Genomic DNA, 22,465 nt, shown 5'->3' on the forward strand with positions numbered 1-22,465 from the left:
GAATCTACGGGAAACGTCACATGAAAACAGACGAGTGTCGACCATGCGCTCCGGCTCTGTTTCTTGGGTCACACCACATCCTTACGTCAAACTCACACGAGACAATATGTTCTACATATCTCTTACCGTGAGGCAAGTTCTCAGCTGCTTTCTCTATTCATGACTGAATTCTCGCCGAGTTTAGGTGGGCGAACAAGTTGTACACACATCTACACGTATCAGTTTTAATCACTCTCTCTCTCTCTCTCTCTCTCTCTCTCTCTCTCTCTCTCTCTCTCTCTCTCTCTCTCTCTCTCTCTCTCTCTGCCCCCTCAAGCATGAAAGCGGACGTAAGGAAGGGAAATCAGGCGCGGTTAATGCCATCTAAACACCGTCCATCGCCAAGGATCAGAATATCCTATGTGAAGGACACTGAACGTCGACCATCATCACGCTTCTGAACTCCCCGCTATTCCGCTAAGACTTGGATAGCACTGTTGTGGGGCTCAGAGAAGAGGAGGAGAGGAAAAAAATATTCATCTTACTCCTCTAAAAAGATATGAACCGAGGTAACACGTAGAGACTATTTCATAAATTCCAGTCCTTTATGAAGGGTTCGGGGGGGGGGAGGTTATCTCTGGGCCACCAGTGTTTCATGAACCTGTGATGCAAAAATGTGTATCAGTATTTTTTTTCGCCTGACTGTAATCCGAACTCATTTGATCGAGGCGTGACCCAAGGCCACGCCTCTGACGTCACTAACCGTGCACCAGTAAGAGCACACCGCATTTATAAAGTCATTAACTGGGCGCCAATGGGAGCACAAACAGACTTATAGCGTCACTGACAAGGCACCAGTAAGGGTCAACCAAACTCCTACCGTCACTAACAGGGCACCAATAAGAGCGAATCATTTCTAACGTCACTAACAAGAAACCAATGGGAGTACACCACACTCTAACGTCACTAACAAGGAACCAATAGGAGTACACCAGATTCTAACGTCACTAATAGGTCACCAATGGGGGCACACTTGGTTCCCGTCGTCAATGAAGGATCACAAAATAAGGCAGTTCATCTCTCTCAATTATGGAAAACCAAATATAATATTTTCATGACTGAAGTAACGCTACAACTTTTGTAACACCTGACGTAACATTACGACTGTAATGAATGCATATCTGGCTTCATCCTGGGAGGATAAGGTGTTATCACCAAGGATAAGTAAGGATAAGGTGTTATCACCAAGTATAAGTAAGGATAAGGTGTTATTACCAAGGATGAGTAAGGGTAAGGTGTTACTACTAACTCTCTCTGATCAAGCAGCTCCAGTGAGTTCCGTGACCACAGCAAAACCAAGGAACTACATGACCTACGACAATTACACTGGGTAATACAGCAACAACAACATATCACCACCGGGGTTACGACTTACAAACTTCAAATACAGTAAGGAACTACAGTAACTGCAGTGTACTTCACCACTACAGTAAGTAACTACAGTGCTGCACTGCTTCACTACAGTAAGTGACTACAGTGCACCCTGTCATTACAGTGAGTGGCTGAAGTGTCGCCATCACTACAGTAAGTAACTACAGAGCATCCCATCACTACAGCAAGTGAGGACAATGCATCTCGTAGCTACATTTAGTAAGCATATCGCATTCTGTCACTACAATAAATAGATACAGTGCGTTCACTACATATGAGAATCTACGATACATCTGTCACTACAATAAATAGATAAAGTGCGTTCACTACATATGAGAATCTACAATACATCTGTCACTACAATAAATAGATACAGTGCGTTCACTACATATGAGAATCTACGATACATCTGTCACTACAATAAATAGATACAGTGCGTTCACTACATATAAGAATCTACAATACATCTGTCACTATAATAAACAGATACAGTGCGTTCACTACATATGAGAATCTACGATACATCTGTCACTACAATAAATAGATACAGTGCGTTCACTACATATAAGAATGTACGATACATCTGTCACTACAATACATCTTGTCACTACAGTAAGTGGCTACAGTGCATCTCGTCACAACAGCAAAGGACACAGCTTCAGCCAGAGTCCGGCATGCAGGCAGGGGTGGTGTACGCCTGCTGGGGTTGGGGCTGGGGAGGAGCAGTGAGGTTGTAGTGGAGGTGGGGTTACGGAGGGGTTGGGGACCCGTGCCCACATTTCCAATCATAGACTAATAGGGGGTTTCCGCTGCCCACGGACCGAAACCCCCGTCACACGCCGCCCCCAGCGGCAAGACACTGTCATCCCACTGTACAGACGACGAGGCCGAAAACCCCACGGTCGTGGAGCAAGAGGTGAGTCATGGGACTGTGGGATCGCAAGTCGCTGTTGCGCTGAGTGCCATAGTTCCGTCCCCCGAGGTTCCCATGGGCCTCTGAGCGGAGGGTAATGAAGTCTGGTGGACACAAGATCAAACGATAACAATCTATACACACAATAGAATCAATTGACCGTTTTCTTCACGTACTTAAAATCATCAGAATTCTTTTACCTCTACTACCATTCACCTATGCATCTAAGTTCCACCCTCACTCTGCCCCCATCGTATTTTGTTCAAACTCGCGTCTAAAAGATTTTGAATCAATCAGAAATACCCGATGTATATAGCTTTCAAGAAGAGAAGAGGAGGAGGAGGAGGAGGAGGAGGAGGGAGGAGGGGGGGTGTAGAATATGGCCGCGGGTGTATGCGGTGGATTTGTGCAATTCTACGATGTCTGATTTAAAGGGCCATTAAGCTGGCTGAATAATGTCCACCTCCCAGTCTTCATTAGCATCTCTTTGTTATCCTGGTTTCTCCCGTCGTGTCTCTCTCTTTCCTCTTCCTTCCTTTGCTGCACCGTCCTCTTCTGACTTCTCCCTGGCTCTCCTTTTTCTCCTCTCTTCAACTGTATTTCCTCTCTCTCTCTCTCTCTCTCTCTCTCTCTCTCTCTCTCTCTCTCTCTCTCTCTCTCTCTCTCTCTCTCTCTCTCTTCTAATTTATCATCATCATCATCATCATCATCCCAGCTACATCAGCACGCCGACGTGCCCTTAAAAGGTTCAGCCTAATTGCATGTGTGCTTACCTTGTCTCCCTGCTTTCCTATGTGCTTGCTTCTCTCGTTGCCTTCCTGCTTGCTTATCTCCTTCCCTGATTACTTACTTGGTAATAAGACTCAATACCCACACGTCCCTGTTTGTTAGCTTGCATGTCTGCTGCTTGCAAAGCAGCGTATTTCCCTGCTTGGCTGCTCTTAGCCTGACTGATTGACCGCATGCAAACACGGAAGGAAGTCCATTTCAGTACAATTCTGGTTAGCTTAACAAAGTCCAGTTCAATCAAATCTTGTTCAATACGGTCCGCTTCCACTAAATCTAGTTCATCAAGACCCTGTTCAGCAGAATTCTGTTCAAAGGAATCCCTTTCAACCGACTCCGATTCAAAAACATTTCTGTTTAGAGGAGACCAGTTCGAGCCAGTTCCTGTGGACGGTGGACCCCGTTGCATAACGAGTGACCTACAAACACAGACACACACACACACACACACACACACCTCCAAAACAAACATGAGTGTTCGCTCATTCATCCCTCAGCTGGAACATGTGTGTCTCAAAATGCTTCGCCCCAGTTGACATGGACCAAATTTTTCACCTGTCTGGCCATATCAACTAAAACACGACCTTGTTCCAAAATATTTCGTTCATGTCGTGGGTCACCAACGGGCGCCTCAGGTTCGGAGCATCCCGAAGCAGTAAAATGTTTCGTCAGAGTTCGAAGCAGGGGTTCGCCCGAGTACTGTCACGGCTTAAGACCTACTATCCCGTCTCTCCTTGCGGGAGTGCACAGCCTTTTCTTGCCTCTATCGAGGGATGGAGGGGGAATACCTTTTATCACGGATGTAGAACAAGAGCAGAGCAAGCAGGGTGAGGGGCGGGCGGGCTCAAGACTCCCAGAGCCATTGTGCCGTGTTCATTCACATCCCGGGGGTCGGGTCACGGAACTCCGACCTTGCAACGCCCTGGGCGTGAGATCAGCCAGAAGGATGATGGGTCACTGGGTGTGGCGGGCACAATACTGGTCCACTGTGGTATACTGAAGGGCAGGGCACTGATGGTATGTACGTCACGCAGCATACCAAGGTCATGGACCAGTACGTATGATATCCATGTTTATAACAGCATAGCTAACATAGCTAACACAGCTGAGAACAATGATTACTCGACAAATATCAGACACACACGCATATATATATATATATATATATATATATATATATATATATATATATATATATATATATATATATATATATATATATTCGAGCTCCATTCCAAAAACTCTGGCCAGCGTGTGGCAGTCTTTGGCCAGGCGGTGGGACAAACAGGCACGAGGCATGGCCCTCGCTCTGGTTTTCGTGAAATATTTCTTTTCACACATTTCTCTCTTTTATTTCCCTCAACTTCGCTGCACCGTCTGCTCTTCTAAACGTTATCTAAACACCCGCTGGTCCTGGCACTCATAAGGTGTCAGGCACAGAATTTCATCGACTCGTCCCGCGGCAGGATATAATTCACGCTCCATCAAAATGAGATTTCCCCCCCTTCTGCCCCAGCCATCAGAAACATTCCCAGCGGAGGGCAGCCGGAGAGGACTCCTGCAGCCACCGTCTCGGGACGGAGAACTGCCTGGCGCAGGGGTGAACATCTTGAGCAAAGGTGAGAAAATGTATATCTTCGTGAAGCCTGCGTCTGCGGTGAGCAACAAAATATTCTAATACATTCTCTCTCTCTCTCTCTCTCTCTCTCTCTCTCTCTCTCTCTCTCTCTCTCTCTCTCTCTCTCTCTCTCTCTCTCTCTCTCTCTCTCTCTCTCTCTCTCTCTCTCTCTCTCTCTCTTAGGGAGAGGTAAACATACAAGCACCCTAAGTGCATCTATATGAATGATAAGCGCTTTACAATCTCGATGATTCTTACTGTCATAATCTACAAGAAAGTAATCTCCTAAAACCTTTACAATAAAACAAGAAACACCAACTCACTTTCTTTGACTTCCATCAATTAAACAATCTTGATAAATCAATGACTATGATTATAAGAAGATTTTGTCGGGCAAATCGCTTTAAGATTATCTAATTACAATTTCATTTATATAATTATATGCAAAATGATCTAATTACCTTCAAATTATATAATTACATTCTCGGTCATTTCTTGTCTTAATGTGAAGCGTTGAGTAATGATAGTACGTGAGGTTGTGCAGTACCTACATGTGGTGCTCTGGTGCGGACGACAACAGTGACAAACCTCTTCCAAACGTGACGACCATCTTGGAGACCGTCTTGACGAGCCCGCGGTCCGCATCCAGCCCCAACTCCTTGTCCAGACCCAAGCCACTCACTCTTATCAACGTCTTTTTCTTCAGCCTGGGTCTACTCCGCTGGTAGGTGTCGTTCTCATCGTCACCGAAACCGTCCTCATCGTCTCGATCGTCAGCTACCCGACGACCAGGCCCCCGGAACGAGTCTTTACTTTCCGTCTGTTCGTAAACCTCATCGTAATCGTCACTTCTGTTTTCTCGGTCACTCCCCACGCTCTCGGCACTGACTTCGATGTTGGACCGATGGTGGACTTCGTACGGCGAGTCGCCGCCGCGGCTGTGGTCCACGCGACGCTTCTGTCTTCCTTCGTCGCCGTAGGACAGTTCGGTTCTTTGGTCCACTCTGAAGTTGCCGTCGCACTTACAGTCTGTGGCTCTTGTCTTCTTGCCACGCCCTTCCGTTTGCCAGGGAGAGAACTTGACCTCGACCTTCCCTCTCTTCCATGACTTCGATTTCTCCTTCTCGTTGTGAACTCCCTCCTCCTCGTGCTTATTTCCCTCCCTCTTCGACGTGACGGTCACCTCGATCTTCCGTGGCTCGTCATAATCGCAAATGCACGTCTCGCTTTCCTCCCTCATGGTGCTGCGCTTTTTCTCGCGCCCTGTGGGAGGAACCTCGGATTCTGGGGCCTGACCCACTTCCCCGATGGGTTCGTAAAACTCTTCATCATCTTCCTGGTCTAGATCGCTCTTCACCTCGTCATAGTCCCTCCCTTCTTCTTCCTCCTCCTCCTCCTCCCCCAAGGAGGCGGGTGTATTCCCCCTTTTGGGTATAGCACCAGTCGAATAGACGCTTCCATCCATGTCCTCATCTTCATCGAGGTCCTCGTCAGCCTCACAATCTCCCTCGAACCGAACACGCAGACCTTTCCTCCCGACCTCCTCGTATATCCCCTCAGATCCCTTATCCACACTCTCGTACACCGGGTCTTTAGGGTGCTCATAGTCGGCGTCTTCCTCCAACTCGACGTGAACGTTCTTATCATTACAGACAGAGTCATAGTACGCGGGTTCGGGGGACGGAGGTGGCTCGCCTGTGGGACTCCGCGACTCTGCGGGAGTTACCCCTTCGTCCGTGACCCCCTCATCATGTTTTCTCTCATGACCGTCGTCCTCCCGATTTCTATGGTACGCCCAGCCGTGGCTCGTGACGCTGCCGTCACCCCGCTTCACCGTCACGCGCACCTTCACGCGCCGTCTGGTGATGATCCTCATTATATTCCTCTACAGTGTCCCCTGTGTCGCAAGACCTGGGATACGGCTCTCACTGTCTCAGAGAAATTCAATAAACGTCGGATGTGATCCTGAAAAACATCTCAAATAGATTTCTCCCGATTTTCCCGCCTTTAGCACACCCTCTGATAGAGTCACAGCACATTTTCCTTCACCTTAATCATATTCACGTTTTCTGATAAACATTTTTCCTTTTCTATAACACTGTAAAGTCTTTTTTTCATTACTTAATTCGTTCTAAGACGCAACAACAACACGGAGTATTGGAACGCGTTCATCGGAGTTCACCTAACGCTGTTTCACCTTTGCACTCGTTCACCTAACGATGGTTTAAGCGCCACTCGTTCACCTAATGATGGTTTGAGTGGCACTGGTTCACCTACTGGATGGTTAATGTGGTGGTGGCGGTACAGTGGGGGGGGGGGGGTGTCTAACGCAATTAATTTGCTTGATTGCTGTTCACCTTTTAAAGCGAAGGTTCACCTAAATGTTCAACCACCTACCTACCTGGGGTTCACCTGGCAGTGGTCCATAGCATCAATTAAAACGTCAGTATGCGAGCAAAATACCGATGGAGTTTGTTTTAATGATGGAACTGAATTTTTGAAATGAATATTCTAATCTCTGGCGCCTGGTGTGCGTGTTTGTGTGTTTGAGAGGAAGAGAGAGAGAGAGAGAGAGAGAGAGAGAGAGAGAGAGAGAGAGAGAGAGAGAGAGAGAGAGAGAGAGAGAGAGAGAGAGAGAGAGAGAGAGAGAGAGGGACAGAGTAAAAAAGACGTAAGAAGTTACATGTATTTTCTGAAACAACTGAGACCCATATCAATTTTCAATCTGAATAACACACGAACCGAAGTCAAGAGAAAACGACGTAACTGGGTAATCACATACAGTTAATTAACGAGGTCAGCCAATGTCAGGGTTAATGAGCTGTCTGCTAGCGACACTTGCTCTTCCTGCACACACTGTATCACCGTTTCCCCCTCAAGCTTCTCCATTATCATCCTCTCTCCGAACATCATCATCCTCTTCTTTACATCATCGCTGTCCATCTTCTGTATCTACACTATCATCATCATCCCTACTTACACTCTTATCACCATCTCTTCTACGAATATCATCAATTATCTCCTCTATCTACTTCATCTACATCTTCACCATCCACCTTCTTCTTAACCCCTCTCACCATCACCACCCTCCTCCCTGACCCTCTCACCATCACCACTCTCCTCCCTGATCCTCTCACCATCACCACCCACCTCCCTGACCCCTCTCACCATCACCACCCTCCTCCCTGACCCTTACACCATCACCACCCTCCTCCCTGACCCTCTCACCATCACCACCCTCCTCCCTGACACTCTCACCATCACCACCCTCCTCCCTGACCCCTCTCACCATCACCACCCTCCTCCCTGGCCCCTCTCACCATCACCACTCTCCTCCCTGACCCTCTCACCATCACCACCCTCCTCCCTGACCCTCTCACCATCACCACCCTCCTCCCTGGCCCCTCTCACCATCACCATCGTCAGCCCCGCTGTGAGGTGTCAATCGCGAGCTGTGGTATTTACGGAGGCGTGACGGGCGTCGCCAGGGAACTCATTACCAGGCGAATGGCTTGGGTGTCGCAGGGACAAATGTTGTTTGAGTGTCTTTCATCATCAATCAAGGAGGAAGACGAGTAGGAGGAGGAGGAGGAGGAGGAGGAGGGAAATGGGTGGAGGCGAGGCGGAAGACGTGGGCGGCAAGGTGCCACCACGCCCAACACTACACCATATTCCCAATATTCTTGAAACCCTGACGTCCAACATCTAAATATACCTCACACTTCCTACCATTAGCCACTACCGCTCGAGACCCCTGCCTGATAACCTGATATCGGCTGACTCGGACCTTCGTAGCCTGATATTAGCCGATACCGCACGATACTTCCCGTTATCACTCCACTTAATCCGATACCCCAGATAAAAGGTTCCCTTTGTCCAGAAGCTCCTTAACGAGGGAAAACTGATAATCATATACAATTAGAACAGAAAGACAGGTAACACTTGTAGAACAGAAAGACAAGTAACACTGACAGTTTTCCGAGAAGTTTCAGAGAAAGGTCATACGACGACCAAAACTTCGTCAAAGGTAAGTAAATAATTTGTCAAAGCTACGTATGTACTTCGTCAGAGCTAGTCAAATAAGTCGTCAAAAGTAAGTATATAAGACGTCGAATCTTAAGTCGTCGAAGCTAAGTATAAGCTGTCAAAGCTAGGTATTTAAGTCGTCGAATCTACAGTCGTCGAAGCTAAGTGTAAGCTGTCAAAGCTAAGTATTTAAGTCGTCGAATCTAGAGTCGTCGAAGCTAAGTATGAGCTGTCAAAGCGAAGTATTCAAGTCGTCGAAGGTATGCATAAAAATCGTCGAGGTCAAGCAAGACAGAGGTGATGATGCGGGAATGGGCAGCTGGAGGAGGAGGAGCGTGTGGGGATGAAGGAGCCGCGTCCTGGATGATGAAGACAGGGGTGCTGGGGAGAGGGCTGGTGGGGAGAGGACAGGTGGGAAGGGGGCAAGTGGGGACAGGGGTAGATGGGGTGAAGGTTAAGTGAGGAAGGAGAAGGTCCTTAAGCCAAGTAAGACTTTGATGTTATTTCGTTGTGTTTGATATTTCACGATGCCATACAGTAGGCCAATTCATCTGTTTGCATTTGTCTGTCTATATGACAACCGTCTGTCCCTGCAAACTACACGACAGGCTTGTGTGCCATTACATTCACGCGTCACTCTGGCAGACAGGGACTTCCGTCAAGCCTCACTCGTACTGCAGCACCGAGTCCGGGCCAGGCCCGGTGTCCCCAGGTAGGTTGTACACTAAGGAAAAGAGAGAACGCCTCCTCCGCCCTCTCCCCCTTCCTTCTACTCTTCCTCCTCCCTCCATCTCGCGTCCCCCTACCCCGGCTAAAACACAGCCTTCTACCCACTCCCTCACCCCGTTATGTTTGGCTCCCCGCCGCCCCATCCCGCACCCCCTTGTCCCCAGAAGTGAAGCGGAGGATGACACGTGTCAACGGGGATCACGAGAGAGTCAAGTTCGCGACACAGACGACTGAGAAACAACGAGCCAGAGGTCTCACGTTCCTGCACATGTTTATTCCTTCGCCTCAGCCGTCAAAGTAGCTACTACCCTTCATCTGCACGTTACAGACATCCTGAGATGATGAAAACAACGTCTCACTTTATTCAGTCGGATCAGGGAAGACTTTAATAAGTGGCAACAGACCTCATCTTCACCTGAACTATCATATCTTACGTAAACCTTAATTTGCTCCTTGACGAGTCCTAGACAGATACACCTCCACCAACTGCCAGAACACACCTGACCAACTGTATGAATCAACTACTGGCCATTACAGGTTAGGGTGGATGGTGCTGTGTGCGGCGGGTTATAGCAGGAGAAAGGGAGAGGGCATCGTGCCGGGCGGTGGGTTGCGGGTCAGGAGAGAGAGAGAGAGAGAGAGAGAGAGAGAGAGAGAGAGAGAGAGAGAGAGAGAGAGAGAGAGAGAGAGAGAGAGAGAGAGAGGGTACAGTGTTGAGCGGTGGGTTGCGACAGGGGAGAGAGAGAGAGAGAGAGAGGGCGTGTCTCGCTGTGGGGGCTGATACTTCCCTTTGTGGACGTCACGTTACATCATTGTCTGTTCCACACTGTATTCAAGCCCTTACCACCGCTTGTCTGGTTTCCTTTATTCACTTTCTCATTATGCGACCACAAATGCCTACAAAACTGAGCTGTTCCCTGGTCCCAGTAACAGCAGCATGACAATAATATGGCATCGAATTCCTTTCCCAACAGGAACTAAAGAACGACCATCCTCGTCCCCCAGCCACCAACGGGTCCCACTGCACGAGCAACGTACCCTCGTTAGTGACAACGAATTGGGCAGCCTCTTGTTTAGTGTAATTGAACAACACAAATCCAACCCCAACAAAAGATACGCCAGAAAAAAATTACGTATATTTTCACACAAAAAAGCGTCCAAAAATATCAGTAACACGATTATAGAATCAGTAATGGAAAAACAATAGTTTTACCAGCCCTAGAATCTTTCCAACAAAAGTTAGTCTTTTCGCTATCAACTTTTCGAACAATTTCTCTCCGTCTTGTTCTGGGCGACACGCTGTATGTATCCCAAACTCTGTGTATCCCTGCTTCATCTTTGTCTTTATTTTCTTCTCCCTTACTTCTTTCCCGTAAGCTGACCTCTGTCTTGATCTTCCCCTGCCATTTCTTTACCATCATTCCCTTCTCGTGTTGGTCCTCCCCCTTCATCATACTCTCTGGCCGCTGCGTGTCATCTTTTCCATTCGTTAAAAGTCACTTTTCCTTAACTTTCTTACATTTAATTTCCCTCCCATCCCATCCTCCATAACTGTCTTCCTCTTCTTCCTCTGTTATCATCTTTCTTCTTTTCGTCTTCCTGCTTCTCTTCCATTCACACTTCCCCCCCCCCTCTCTCTCTCTCTCTCTCTCTCTCTCTCTCTCTCTCTCTCTCTCTCTCTCTCTCTCTCTCTCTCTCTCTCTCCTTCTCCAACGTCAATTACATCGTCATCCTCTGCCTTCCTACTCCTCGCTCCCCTACGTTGTTCTCCTCTCCCCCACCTATCATTATCACTTCCTTACCCGTGCCACCCTTCCTCTAGCATCTTTTCCTGCACCTTGTCTCACCCGCGCCCCCTCCCTGTGTCTCCAGACACAGGGGGCGACGGGGCGTAACCACCTCGCCCTCCAAACCCCTACGTCTCTCTCTCTCTCTCTCTCTCTCTCTCTCTCTCTCTCTCTCTCTCTCTCTCTCTCTCTCTCTCTCTCTCTATCTATCTCTTCCTGAGGTCATCCGCTTTTCCCGTCTCGCCACAGCTGCAGCTCGGGGTTAAGACGCCACCACCGTCTCCTCCTCCTCTCCCTCCAAAAGCCTCATCGCCCCCGTCTCACACCTGACCAGTTTCCGATGTCATCATTAGCGACGTCTGGCCATAATTCTAGTCTTATAAAGGGGATAATTACCTTACTACAGTTTCTTCCAGAAGTAGAAAAGACTGTACGTCTATTTTTCACTTCGTAACGACTAGGGAACTACGTGGTTTATGAATATTCAATCATAAAACACCTGAACTCGGTAATACAGGAGAAAAAAACAACGAAATACGTCATAAAGATATCTAGAATATGAAACACGGATACCCTCCTTTTGAGAAATAAAGATATCTGCAGTAATAAAGATATCCTCCACCTTTCCGTGTGAGAAGTCATTTTTACAGTGGGTCTCGACCCCCGGGTCTTGGGGAGGGTAGGTAAGGTCTGGCTACAACCGCCAGTGAGCCTCTGTTCCCGTGGCTCATGCACGCTAATATCAGCTGATCTGAAACGGACAAGTTTTCACATGACTCCTCTCATGCCACACATAGCTTTGTCATGAGGCCAAGTACGTTAAGAATGCATCACATGACCCGACCTGCACTGTCACTCTGAGGGAATATATATATATATATATATATATATATATATATATATATATATATATATATATATATATATATATATATATATATATATATATATAAGCAATAATTCAATCTACGTCTCTTAGTATCAATACGATTGCATTATCAATCTTATCTTTTGACAGGATAGCTAACACTTAGATGCTGGTGACATCAAATAAGGATATCCAAAGGATTTAGATTTGCATCGCAAACAATATTTTACACAGAGAAAATCCATAACTTGGTAATGGGGGAACAAATCAATCACAAGTCATAATTCACGGCAAATATCGAAATATATTCAAGTTTAGGGTAAACACCGTAATAAACAACCCATGTTTGGACACAAATAATTTCGCGATTGAACAATTTCTCACACGCGTCAATTAATCATAAAACCCAAACAATTAATGTTCATACTTGATGGTTTCCTCAACATCACCTTCGGTAACACTGCACTGACCAGCTGACGGTTACTCTATAAAACATGACCAACACATCAGACATGGCAAGGCTATGTCTTACTTTCTGAAGACGCATTATTTGCATATATACATTATACACATTAAATATATATATATATATATATATTTTTTTTTTTTTTTTTTTTTTTTTTTTTATACTTTGTCGCTGTCTCCCGCGTTTGCGAGGTAGCGCAAGGAAACAGACGAAAGAAATGGCCCAACCCCCCCCCCCCCCATACACATGTACATACACACGTCCACACACGCAAATATACATACCTACACAGCTTTCCATGGTTTACCCCAGATGCTTCACATGCCTTGATTCACTCCACTGACAGCACGTCAACCCCTGTATACCACATCGCTCCAATTCACTCTATTCCTTGCCCTCCTTACACCCTCCTGCATGTTCAGGCCCCGATCACACAAAATCTTTTTCACTCCATCTTTCCACCTCCAATTTGGTCTCCCTCTTCTCCTCGTTCCCTCCACCTCCGACACATATATCCTCTTGGTCAATCTTTCCTCACTCATTCTCTCCATGTGCCCAAGCCATTTCAAAACACCCTCTTCTGCTCTCTCAACCACGCTCTTTTTATTTCCACACATCTCTCTTACCCTTACGTTACTTACTCGATCAAACCACCTCACACCACACATTGTCCTCAAACATCTCATTTCCAGCACATCCATCCTCCTGCGCACAACTCTATCCATAGCCCACGCCTCGCAACCATACAACATTGTTGGAACCACTATTCCTTCAAACGAAAAATCTAACCCTATGTCTTACGGTGATAACAAATGATTGTTCTTAGCGTGAGTTGTATCCGAGTCCATCAGGTCGCCTGGTATATATACATGGCTTCTGATCCTCCTAACGTGTAGCGGTAACAAGGAACAAACACAACAGTTTTGTTGCAACTTGTTGCATCAGGACAATGATTAATGATATGGAATATATCAAACACTGGTTAACAGTACATATGTCGGTCATAATGAAGGGAGGCTCGCATAGTATATGGGGGGACGTTTAGAGATGTCTGAAGGTGTATGTTAATTCCTGATAGTCTCATTGCTCACGTATGAGGATATTACATATTTCCCCTTGCCGACACGCCCGCTATTACCTCTCCCTCAACCTCTCATTTTCAAGACAAAAGTCTAACGTTTTCATCGCTTCTTCGAGTTATTTCTTGCTTTAAATCCTTCTATATTTACTCTAATCTCTCCTCCTCCTCCTCCTCCTCCTCCTCCTCCTGCCGCTCTTCTTCATGTTTCCCTATTATCCAATTTGCTCTCCTCAACTCCCGGAGGATTTCCAGAGGGGAGGAAAAAAAAAAAAAAGAAATCGTCTGAGAAAAGAACCTCCACAGTTTCATCACACGATACAAAAATCAGAATTGAACCCTCCTCGGCTCAGCGAGACATCACCATCGACCTCCTCACGAAATGGCGATGTGTTTATGTGGATAGAGGGGGGATAGGGGTTGGGGTGGGGGGTAGCCTTTGTCTGACTGTCTGTCTGTCTGTTTGATGGTACGTCCCTGTTGTCTGTCTGTCCGTCAACAGCATACGTGACAGAGTCAGCAACGCTGAGGATCAACCTGGCGTAAAGTAACTTCATGATGTCAGCGAAAACTTCCCGGATCACGATGACGTCAAACTAGCGACGGCTGGGTCCGAGGTAACCCCCCCCCCCCCAAGTCAGTGGGATCACGGGAGACGAACAAGCCAGCGTCTGACGCACGGGTTCTCGCTCATCTTGCGTCACGCAGGCAGGCTAGCATGAAGGGTGGGGATGTGTGGCTTCAGAAGGCAACCTTGTCAAGCAGCCGCCGCCCCGGGCATGAAGGAGGTCCACTCACTTCAACTGTTGACGTTATTGGTATTTCGTAACGGGTTGCTATCACTCACCTTCCACCAGAGGTGAATGGGAAGGTCTACGTGTGTGTGTGTGTGTGTGTGAGGGAGGGCGAAAGGGAGGGAAGATGAGGAGGAGCGCGTCCGACTACCTCACATGTTTATTAGCCATCCGCCTCATATATCGTCAATGGGACTGAGTCAAACCTCATGTGAAGGTTGCTCCCCACCGGCCACGTGTGTAGTACCTCATGTTGTAATATTCCCCTGACCGTGGCTGATCCCTGAACGAAGGCAGAGCTAGGCAGTTCCTCCTGGTCAAAATCCCTCTCACTCCCATCGTGTTCAGTATGCGATCATCTCAAATAAACGATGGAATCAGTGCCGCGGCTGAATGAGGAAATGATTTAGGATATATATGAATAAATGAATGAATGAATATTTGAACAGATAAATGAATATATGTGTTGGCAATTAATAAGGCATATACATTCATGAATGTATCTATGCATACGAACAACCACGCTAGAAATTAAATCAATATATATATATATATATATATATATATATATATATATATATATATATATATATATATATATATATATATATATATATATATAATGAACACACTTATCTTCCTCAAAATAATACTCATGCCATGCACACGTATATAACAAACGTTTGTCAAAAGACTACACGAACGTTTCTATTGAATTAAAAGTAAACAAACAGTCAGCTGATCAGACCATGTGACGTTTCTGAGTGCCATATTCTCCCTCAACTTAGCTGTGTTCAGACTGCTAATCACTAACTTAGGCTCTAAAACTTTTATTCAAAATCATCTAAAGGAAGAGTAGAGGCTTAAATACATAGATCTCCAAGTATCTGAGGTTTATCCATGTTTACTTAAATGGTTAAAGCCTTATAACTGAATAAACTGACTGTTCGTTTGGATACTCTTCACGCTTTCGGACAGCGGCCGATTGTACTACTGCTGGCCTGAACACAACCTTGGCGTCGTTCTTGGCCGGGAAATTTTCCTCACTGAATTTATGTATATAATTTTCCCGGCAAATTGAGGGGTCTCTCTCCCTCCTGAGCTTTCGATACAGAGAGAGAGAGAGAGAGAGAGAGAGAGAGAGAGAGAGAGAGAGAGAGAGAGAGAGAGAGAGAGAGAGAGAGAGAGAGAGAGAACATGGAAGGGAAAGGAAAGGAATATTAAACAACTACAGAATACGAGAGGGGGTAAGAAAGCCAGAGACGTTAGCAAGGTGGGGGAGTGAGTGTAGGAGGGACAAGGGAGAGGGAGGGAGGGAGAGGAGGGGTGCCAGAGAGCGGTGCCACACGCGAGCCTTCCGTAGCATGTTCCCAGGCACACTGCAGGCCCTGGTGCTCTGTATGGGGGGAATCAACATTCATATATTTCTCCTTATCTTCTATCCAGTGAAAGTCGTTCTCTTCCTTAGTGTTCGTTTTCAATTTCCCGTCTGGCCCTAGACGACCCATCGCGTGATGGGTTACGACCTCGTCTGCCATGGTGGTCAAGTTTTCCACGAAGCTGCAGAGCATCCAATCATCGCTGCCCTCCCCTCCTGCAGTACGTATTTTTCCCTCAGGTTCCTCAGTTCGACTTGCTAGCCCGGCGGGTGCGACCCCACATAACTGAGGACGGTTTATGCATAGAGCGAAGACTTCAAGTTACCCCTCAGCCCTGACTAAGGTAGGTCAGGGGTTACCATTACTGGGTGAGGCCACTGTGTGGGGTCACAACACCGGGTGGGGTCACAATCATAACAAAACTACACACGTCTTAAACACCTGTGTTCCTAAACGCTGACTCTGTCGTACACTTCTTGAGGGTTACTTTAAGCGCTTCCTCCGGCGTTTCTGAGACTGTAGCTTCGTCTAACACTCACGAAAGGCATCATGCATGGTCCCCTAACATTGTTGACAGCATCACACAGAACCTCACACCTGCGGAAAGACGGTAGAAAAACACCTTTCTTCGCCCCTCTAGGCGGAGCGCTGGACAAAGTCACGAACTCCCTCACCTACACCACACACCCTGGCAGGATATGCTCACCACTCCCCCTCCCTGTGCACGTGCTCCTCACCACGCGTCGTCCACTGGTTCACCATCACAACGCACTTCACCCAACCCCACACACGGCCATGGCAACCATCACCACAGCAACACACAAGGATATCACCCCCTCCTTCTGCTTTGCTATTCTGTCTCTATCTCTAGAGAACTACGAATTTAGGATACTATTACTATCCTCCGGCAGATGACCTCGTCAAAGATCGTCAGGTCCTCTGCCATCTATCCTTTACGCGTTGTCGTCTCTCACTGTACCGACACCACCACTGCCACCACACCACCACTATCCGAGCTGTGCCTAACCACCATCGCCACAGCGCCGCCACCACCACTTCCACCACCACGGAGGCCTGGTACAGGCACGGCACTACCACACACCCACCACACCACATCGCGACTGGTCCATCCCCGGGGCTCGGGCGCCGCACAAACCCCGGTAGTTAACACAAGAGGACTAATGTCACAGCTTCGGCATTGTCAGCACGCCCCCGACAGCCGCCCTGGCTCGCTTTTTTTTCCCTCCTCCCGATTGTGTCAGTGATAGCGGTCACCACCGGACACCCCCAAGGGTGTTTCTAACGCTCCCTGACGCTGAAGTATTAATCCAAAGTTGATATGAACGAAGGACGTAATGGCGCCAGCTGAAGACTCCCCCTAACTGGATGATCAAAAGTGGTGCGAATTTGCAAAGTGACCGAAACAGAACGAAGACGACTGAAATTTGTCGAACGACCGGAAAAGGCATCTTGTATACAAAACTGCAGCCGGAATCCACAACTCAGTCAACGAAAAAAGCAAATTCATTTATGTGTAAAAAGAATTCTCAATTGAAGCATTAACATTGTCGGCAAAACAGGAAAAAAAAAAAAATTACGGATACTACAATGATAGGCAACACTGTATGACGTCAGCAACAACAACAACCACAACAACAATAACAGTAACAACAATACAAGCAGGATCAACCGCCCCGTTCACAACCTCCTCCACCACCACAACCCAAAGCAGAAATGTGAATATCAAGGAAAGGTCAAGCCAGACTCTGCTTATAGACCAAGCCAGGGAGGGAGGCTCTAGTAAGTCCCAGCCAGAGATGGAGATAAGCCAGACTACCTCAATCACAGGCCAGGGACGAGGGGTCACGTAGACCAGAGAACGTTACAACCATACTGGACATCAGGCAATGGTAGGAGGAGGTCCAGCCAGGGGCTTAGCCGAAGTGGGGAGGAAGTCAGGCGCCGGGGACGGGGGGTCAAGCCAGGGGCTTAGCCGAAGTGGGGAGGAAGTCAGGCCGGGGACGGGGGTCAAGCCAGGGGCTTAGCCGAAGTGGGGAGGAAGTCAAGCCGGGGACAGGGAGTCAAGTCAGGGGCTAGCCGAAGTGGGGAGGAAGTCAAGCCGGGGACGGGGGTCAAGCCAGGGTCTGTTTATGAGGCAAGCAAGAGTAGAGGGTGGGAGGGAGGGGCAATAAGACAGGTCATCAGTGTAGCACGGGGGGAGGGGCCAGCCAGCCCCTGGCTTTCTGATGGTATCGCCCCGTCCGTCATGCAACCCCCACAGCCAACAATGGCCGCTACCTGAGGGGGGTGAGGGGGTGTGTGTCACGTGACTAGCACCAGCTGAAGCTGGGGGAAAGGAGAAGGGGGGGGGAGGACGGTGGAGAGAGAGAGAGAGAGAGAGAGAGAGAGAGAGAGAGAGAGAGAGAGAGAGAGAGAGAGAGAGAGAGAGAGAGAGAGAGAGAGAGAGAGAAGGTTCGTATGGATAATGTCCGGCTCAAATTCGATACTCCCTTACTACTGTTACGTTTGCTCTCTCTCTCTCTCTCTCTCTCTCTCTCTCTCTCTCTCTCTCTCTATATATATATATATATATATATATATATATATATATATATGTGTGTGTGTGTGTGTGTGTGTGTGTGTGTGTGTGTGTGTGTGTGTGTGTGTGTGTGTATGTGTGTGTGTGTGTGTGTGTGTGTGTAAGCGTCCCCTCCCACTACGGCTGCTGACCTCCACTCCCCTAAGTGGGTCAGGCACACTAACTTCTCCCTCACATTGTCCACAACAACATCCACCCACTTTCTGTTTTCCTGCCAACAAGCCAGGCCACACGCATGAGCCCTTCAAAAATTGGCCTTCCCTGCGTGCCACGCCATAGATGATTTAAGGAACCAAGTTTACTAAAAGATTCTATGCTTTCTAACCTCTCTCTCTATATATACATATGCAGGTGTTACAGAGCTCCGCCTGCTTAAGCCTACATGGCAAGTGAAATGTCACCTTTGGCGAGGGCTGTGTTACCGTCAGTTGACGATACACAGTAAAGTCATGTAAAAAGAACTTCTGCCACTTCAAAGACGTCCATCCCTTTCTCTGTTGCTGAACGTAGCGCAGCTCTAGCGGAGCCGTAGGAGTCCCTCAGAAAGGGTCTCTTTGAAGGGCTGGACCCCAAGACCCTTTCAGAAAAGATAATAATATACATACAAAAATCATGTAACTCTGCCATGGTAATATCATGTTACTTTCTAACTTAATCAATTACATTCAGTAATGAGGGCATGTTACACATTTCTTGTACATACTTTCTACACATCTAATTTTTGCCCCAAATCCCCCCTCTTCCCCCCCTCGTCTGGACACAAAGAGAAAGCGACCGGTAAAACAGACACAATGAAAGCATTTGCATATAATTATCATATATTAACATATATACCTACATCTGAATTTGACTTTAAGAAAAAAATAACGTAATACAAATTTTTACAAGCAAATGGCAAAACAATATTCAAAATTAGGTCGTTGGTCATGCAAATGATGGAAAGTCATTTTGCGTTTTATAAAGAACTCACCATAATCCAGGCTGGGTCTGTGTGATCCTTGCTGGCGTTTTGACGATCTAAGAACACACGATCGGATCCCACCTGGGGTAGACTCCTGATGACGTGATACAAAGACTGTCGCAGGAGTAAGATTAACATATATATATATTCTTGGAGTTCCGTGCATCAACATGTCTCCACTTATAAAGAACTTTAATCTCTTCCTGACATTTCTTTTCTACATAAAGTATATATATATATCACGTTCATATGTTGTGACTATGTGAGTCACAAAGTTGAATAGAATCTGATTATATCAAAATTACGTGCTCGCTATACCATCCTACGTGCGTGCGTCCTCGCTATACCACCCTGGATGCGTGCGTCCTCGCTATACCATCCTACGTGCGTGCGTCCTCGCTATACCACCCTGGATGCGTGCGTCCTCGCTATACCACCCTGGGTGCGTGCGTCCTCGCTATACCATCCTGGGTGCGTGCGTCCTCGCTATACCACCCTGGATGCGTGCGTCCTCGCTATACCACCCTGGGTGCGTGCGTCCTCGCTGTATCATCCTGGGTGCGTGCGTCCTCGCTATACCACCCTGGATGCGTGCGTCCTCGCTATATCATCCTGGGTGCGTGCGTCCTCGCTATACCACCCTGGGTGCGGGCGTCCTCGCTATACCACCCTGGGTGCGTGCGTCCTCGCTGTATCATCCTGGGTGCGTGCGTCCTCGCTATATTACCCTGGCGCTCTTGTCTCACAGCGGGCGAGTTTCACCTCCATAATCTGACATTAGGTATATGCGCCAATGGCGGCCGGGAGAGGCGAGGGTAATAAAAATGGACGGTAAATTCTGTGGGTCAGTGACGGAGATGCAGGCGAGTGTGGCGTCCAGTGGACAGTGCACGGAAGGTCCAACCGTCTGTCTGGTGGACGGAAATGGACGGAAGGACCTCGGCCTTTCTCAACCTGAAATGGTCCCACCATTCTGGGCCTCTTTGTGGCGATGCATAATATAAAGTCTTACTCTGTCGTGATCTATTCGTGAATGACGTAACAGACATCATTTAAGGATGACAATCCATATATAGAAAAAAAGTAATGGAGGGGAAGGGTCGAGGGGGTTTGGTGGGGTTGGGTGGGTGGGTGGGTGGGGGGGTTAATGATACTGGTTACAGAAGATGAACTAGTTTCATTACGGCGACGGGAAGCGGCCGATTTCACCCAAATGAGAGGCGACCCCCGTTAGAGTACGACATGGGTCCTGCACATGGGCGAAAGCACCCGGTCGTCCACCACCGGGGTCGTCAGCCCTCACGCCCGGGGTCATGACCGAGGCCAGGACTTCCATCTTGATGAGGAGGGGCCGTCACCAGGAGCCAGGGTCCTCTACACTGGGGTCCCGAACTGCAGGTATTTCACGCTCGTTGCCTCACATTGTTTCCTGATCCCCCTCCCAGCCGCCTCTCCCACGCCTCCCTCCCTCCCGAGCCTCGTCCCCTCCCACACATGCTTCCCCCCATCTCTCTTACGACTCCCCCCCCCCCCCCCCCCCGCCTGCAGTAAACAACAGACGTCACCCCCTTCCCTCCACACCTCAACACACATTCTTATAACTCATTTGCTACGCCTACCCTCCACCTGCAACTCTCTCTCTCTCTCTCTCTCTCTCTCTCTCTCTCTCTCTCTCTCTCTCTCTCTCTCTCTCTCTCTCTCTCCCTCTCTCTCTCTCCCTAACTGAACACACTAACTCTCGCGCAACTCTGCACAAACATCCAACCTAACTGATCCTCCCTCACCCCACACATCATCAAACGAACTCGTCTAACTTTCCACCTTTGTGACTCCTCCTCCGCCCGTACCAGATCCCATCCCCCCGCCCCTCCTCGCCAACATCCTCACCCAGTCCTCCTTCGCTCACGCCACCTCCCACTCCTGAGTCTTTGTAAATGATAATCACCACTGCGTCCCTCTCCTGCGTCTTCCCTCTTCTTCGTCCACCTGCCTGCTGATGCTCTGGTACCATCAGCAGTAGCACCACCTCTCCAACACTCCTCCCGCCTTCTATGACGACATGAGCTCCTCCAACCTGACCTCTTCCAGCACTTTCTAGTCATTTCGGTCTCCTTTCGACGCCTTCTGGCTATTTCTGTGATTTTCTGATCTACATTATTACCTGATGACCCATTCAAGCACTTTCTGATATTTCTGGCACTTTGAGAGACCCCACCTGGCACTCGTTAATCACCTCCACCACGTTCTTGACCTCCCCCCTCGGAAGGCGGTGCCGTGCCACTCCATCATAAAGCCTGATGAGGTACGGTCTACCCCTCGGGACCTGTCAACACCCTGTCATCATCCGCCGCCCCTGCCTTCATTCGACCGTCCACCGTCTTAGGTAAATAGTCTCTTTGTCCTCATTCTGTCCTTATAACCAACTGTCCACGTAACTTTTTCGTCCAGGATCTCTTTTCATTAGCCAATCAATAGGCCCAAGCACACTTCCACCCGCCCTTTTCTTTATGCCCTAATCTGCAAGCACCTTGAAAACCGTCGAATCCATCTACTCACGAATCTTCAGCCCAAACGCACTTATCCTCTTACGTCCCTCTCCCTACACACTCTTCTATCCACGCACCTCCGTGTCTCTGGCAAAATCTGTCCTCCTGTCGCTTCTACTAAGACAGGAACTCTGTTGGCTTTTCTGGTGTGGTCTCCCCTACCCTCACACACGCACCATACGAGAGGGTTACCACAACTATGCTCCTCTCGTACAGCCAATATCCTCTCCACTTAAGCTTCCATAGTCGACAAGTTCACTACATTTCCTCCGTCAGGAACTTCAAGAAACTCCTTCTCTTTAAACTTAACACCTCCGCTGAACCTGGCCCACTAACCCAACTCTCGTCATTCGTGTGGGTCCTGAAAGATCTTTTCCACACTCTTCCTTCTTTTTCCCCTTACCTCCTCTCTCTCTCTCTGTTTCTCGCAATCCTAAACCACATAAACGTCACTTTTACTTTTAGGTTATCTTGAGCTAGTTTCAGGGGCTCGTCGTCTCTACCC

The 22,465-nt window shown here is 48.0% G+C and overlaps 1 protein-coding gene across 23 annotated transcripts in view; it reads right to left on the reverse strand.

Moving 5' to 3' along the window:
• The window catches only part of LOC139753492 (uncharacterized), a 609,003-nt gene that overhangs the window by 315,420 nt on the left and 271,118 nt on the right, over positions 1 to 22,465 (reverse strand). For 4 of the 23 annotated variants that reach the window (XM_071670091.1, XM_071670092.1, XM_071670088.1 and 1 more), the window contains exon 1: positions 5,316 to 6,691. The exons of 7 other annotated variants lie outside the window; for them this stretch is intronic. In XM_071670091.1, the coding sequence (XP_071526192.1) occupies positions 5,316 to 6,603 (1,288 nt within the window). In that variant the 5' untranslated portion in view covers positions 6,604 to 6,691. Of the gene's footprint in view, positions 1 to 5,315; positions 6,715 to 22,465 lie in introns of those variants that run through there. 12 more of the 23 variants (XM_071670097.1, XM_071670094.1, XM_071670090.1 and 9 more) reach the window with 8 other exon arrangements.

This window comes from Panulirus ornatus, chromosome 14 (assembly GCF_036320965.1).
Source record: "Panulirus ornatus isolate Po-2019 chromosome 14, ASM3632096v1, whole genome shotgun sequence".
In the NCBI taxonomy this organism is placed as follows: domain Eukaryota; kingdom Metazoa; phylum Arthropoda; class Malacostraca; order Decapoda; family Palinuridae; genus Panulirus; species Panulirus ornatus.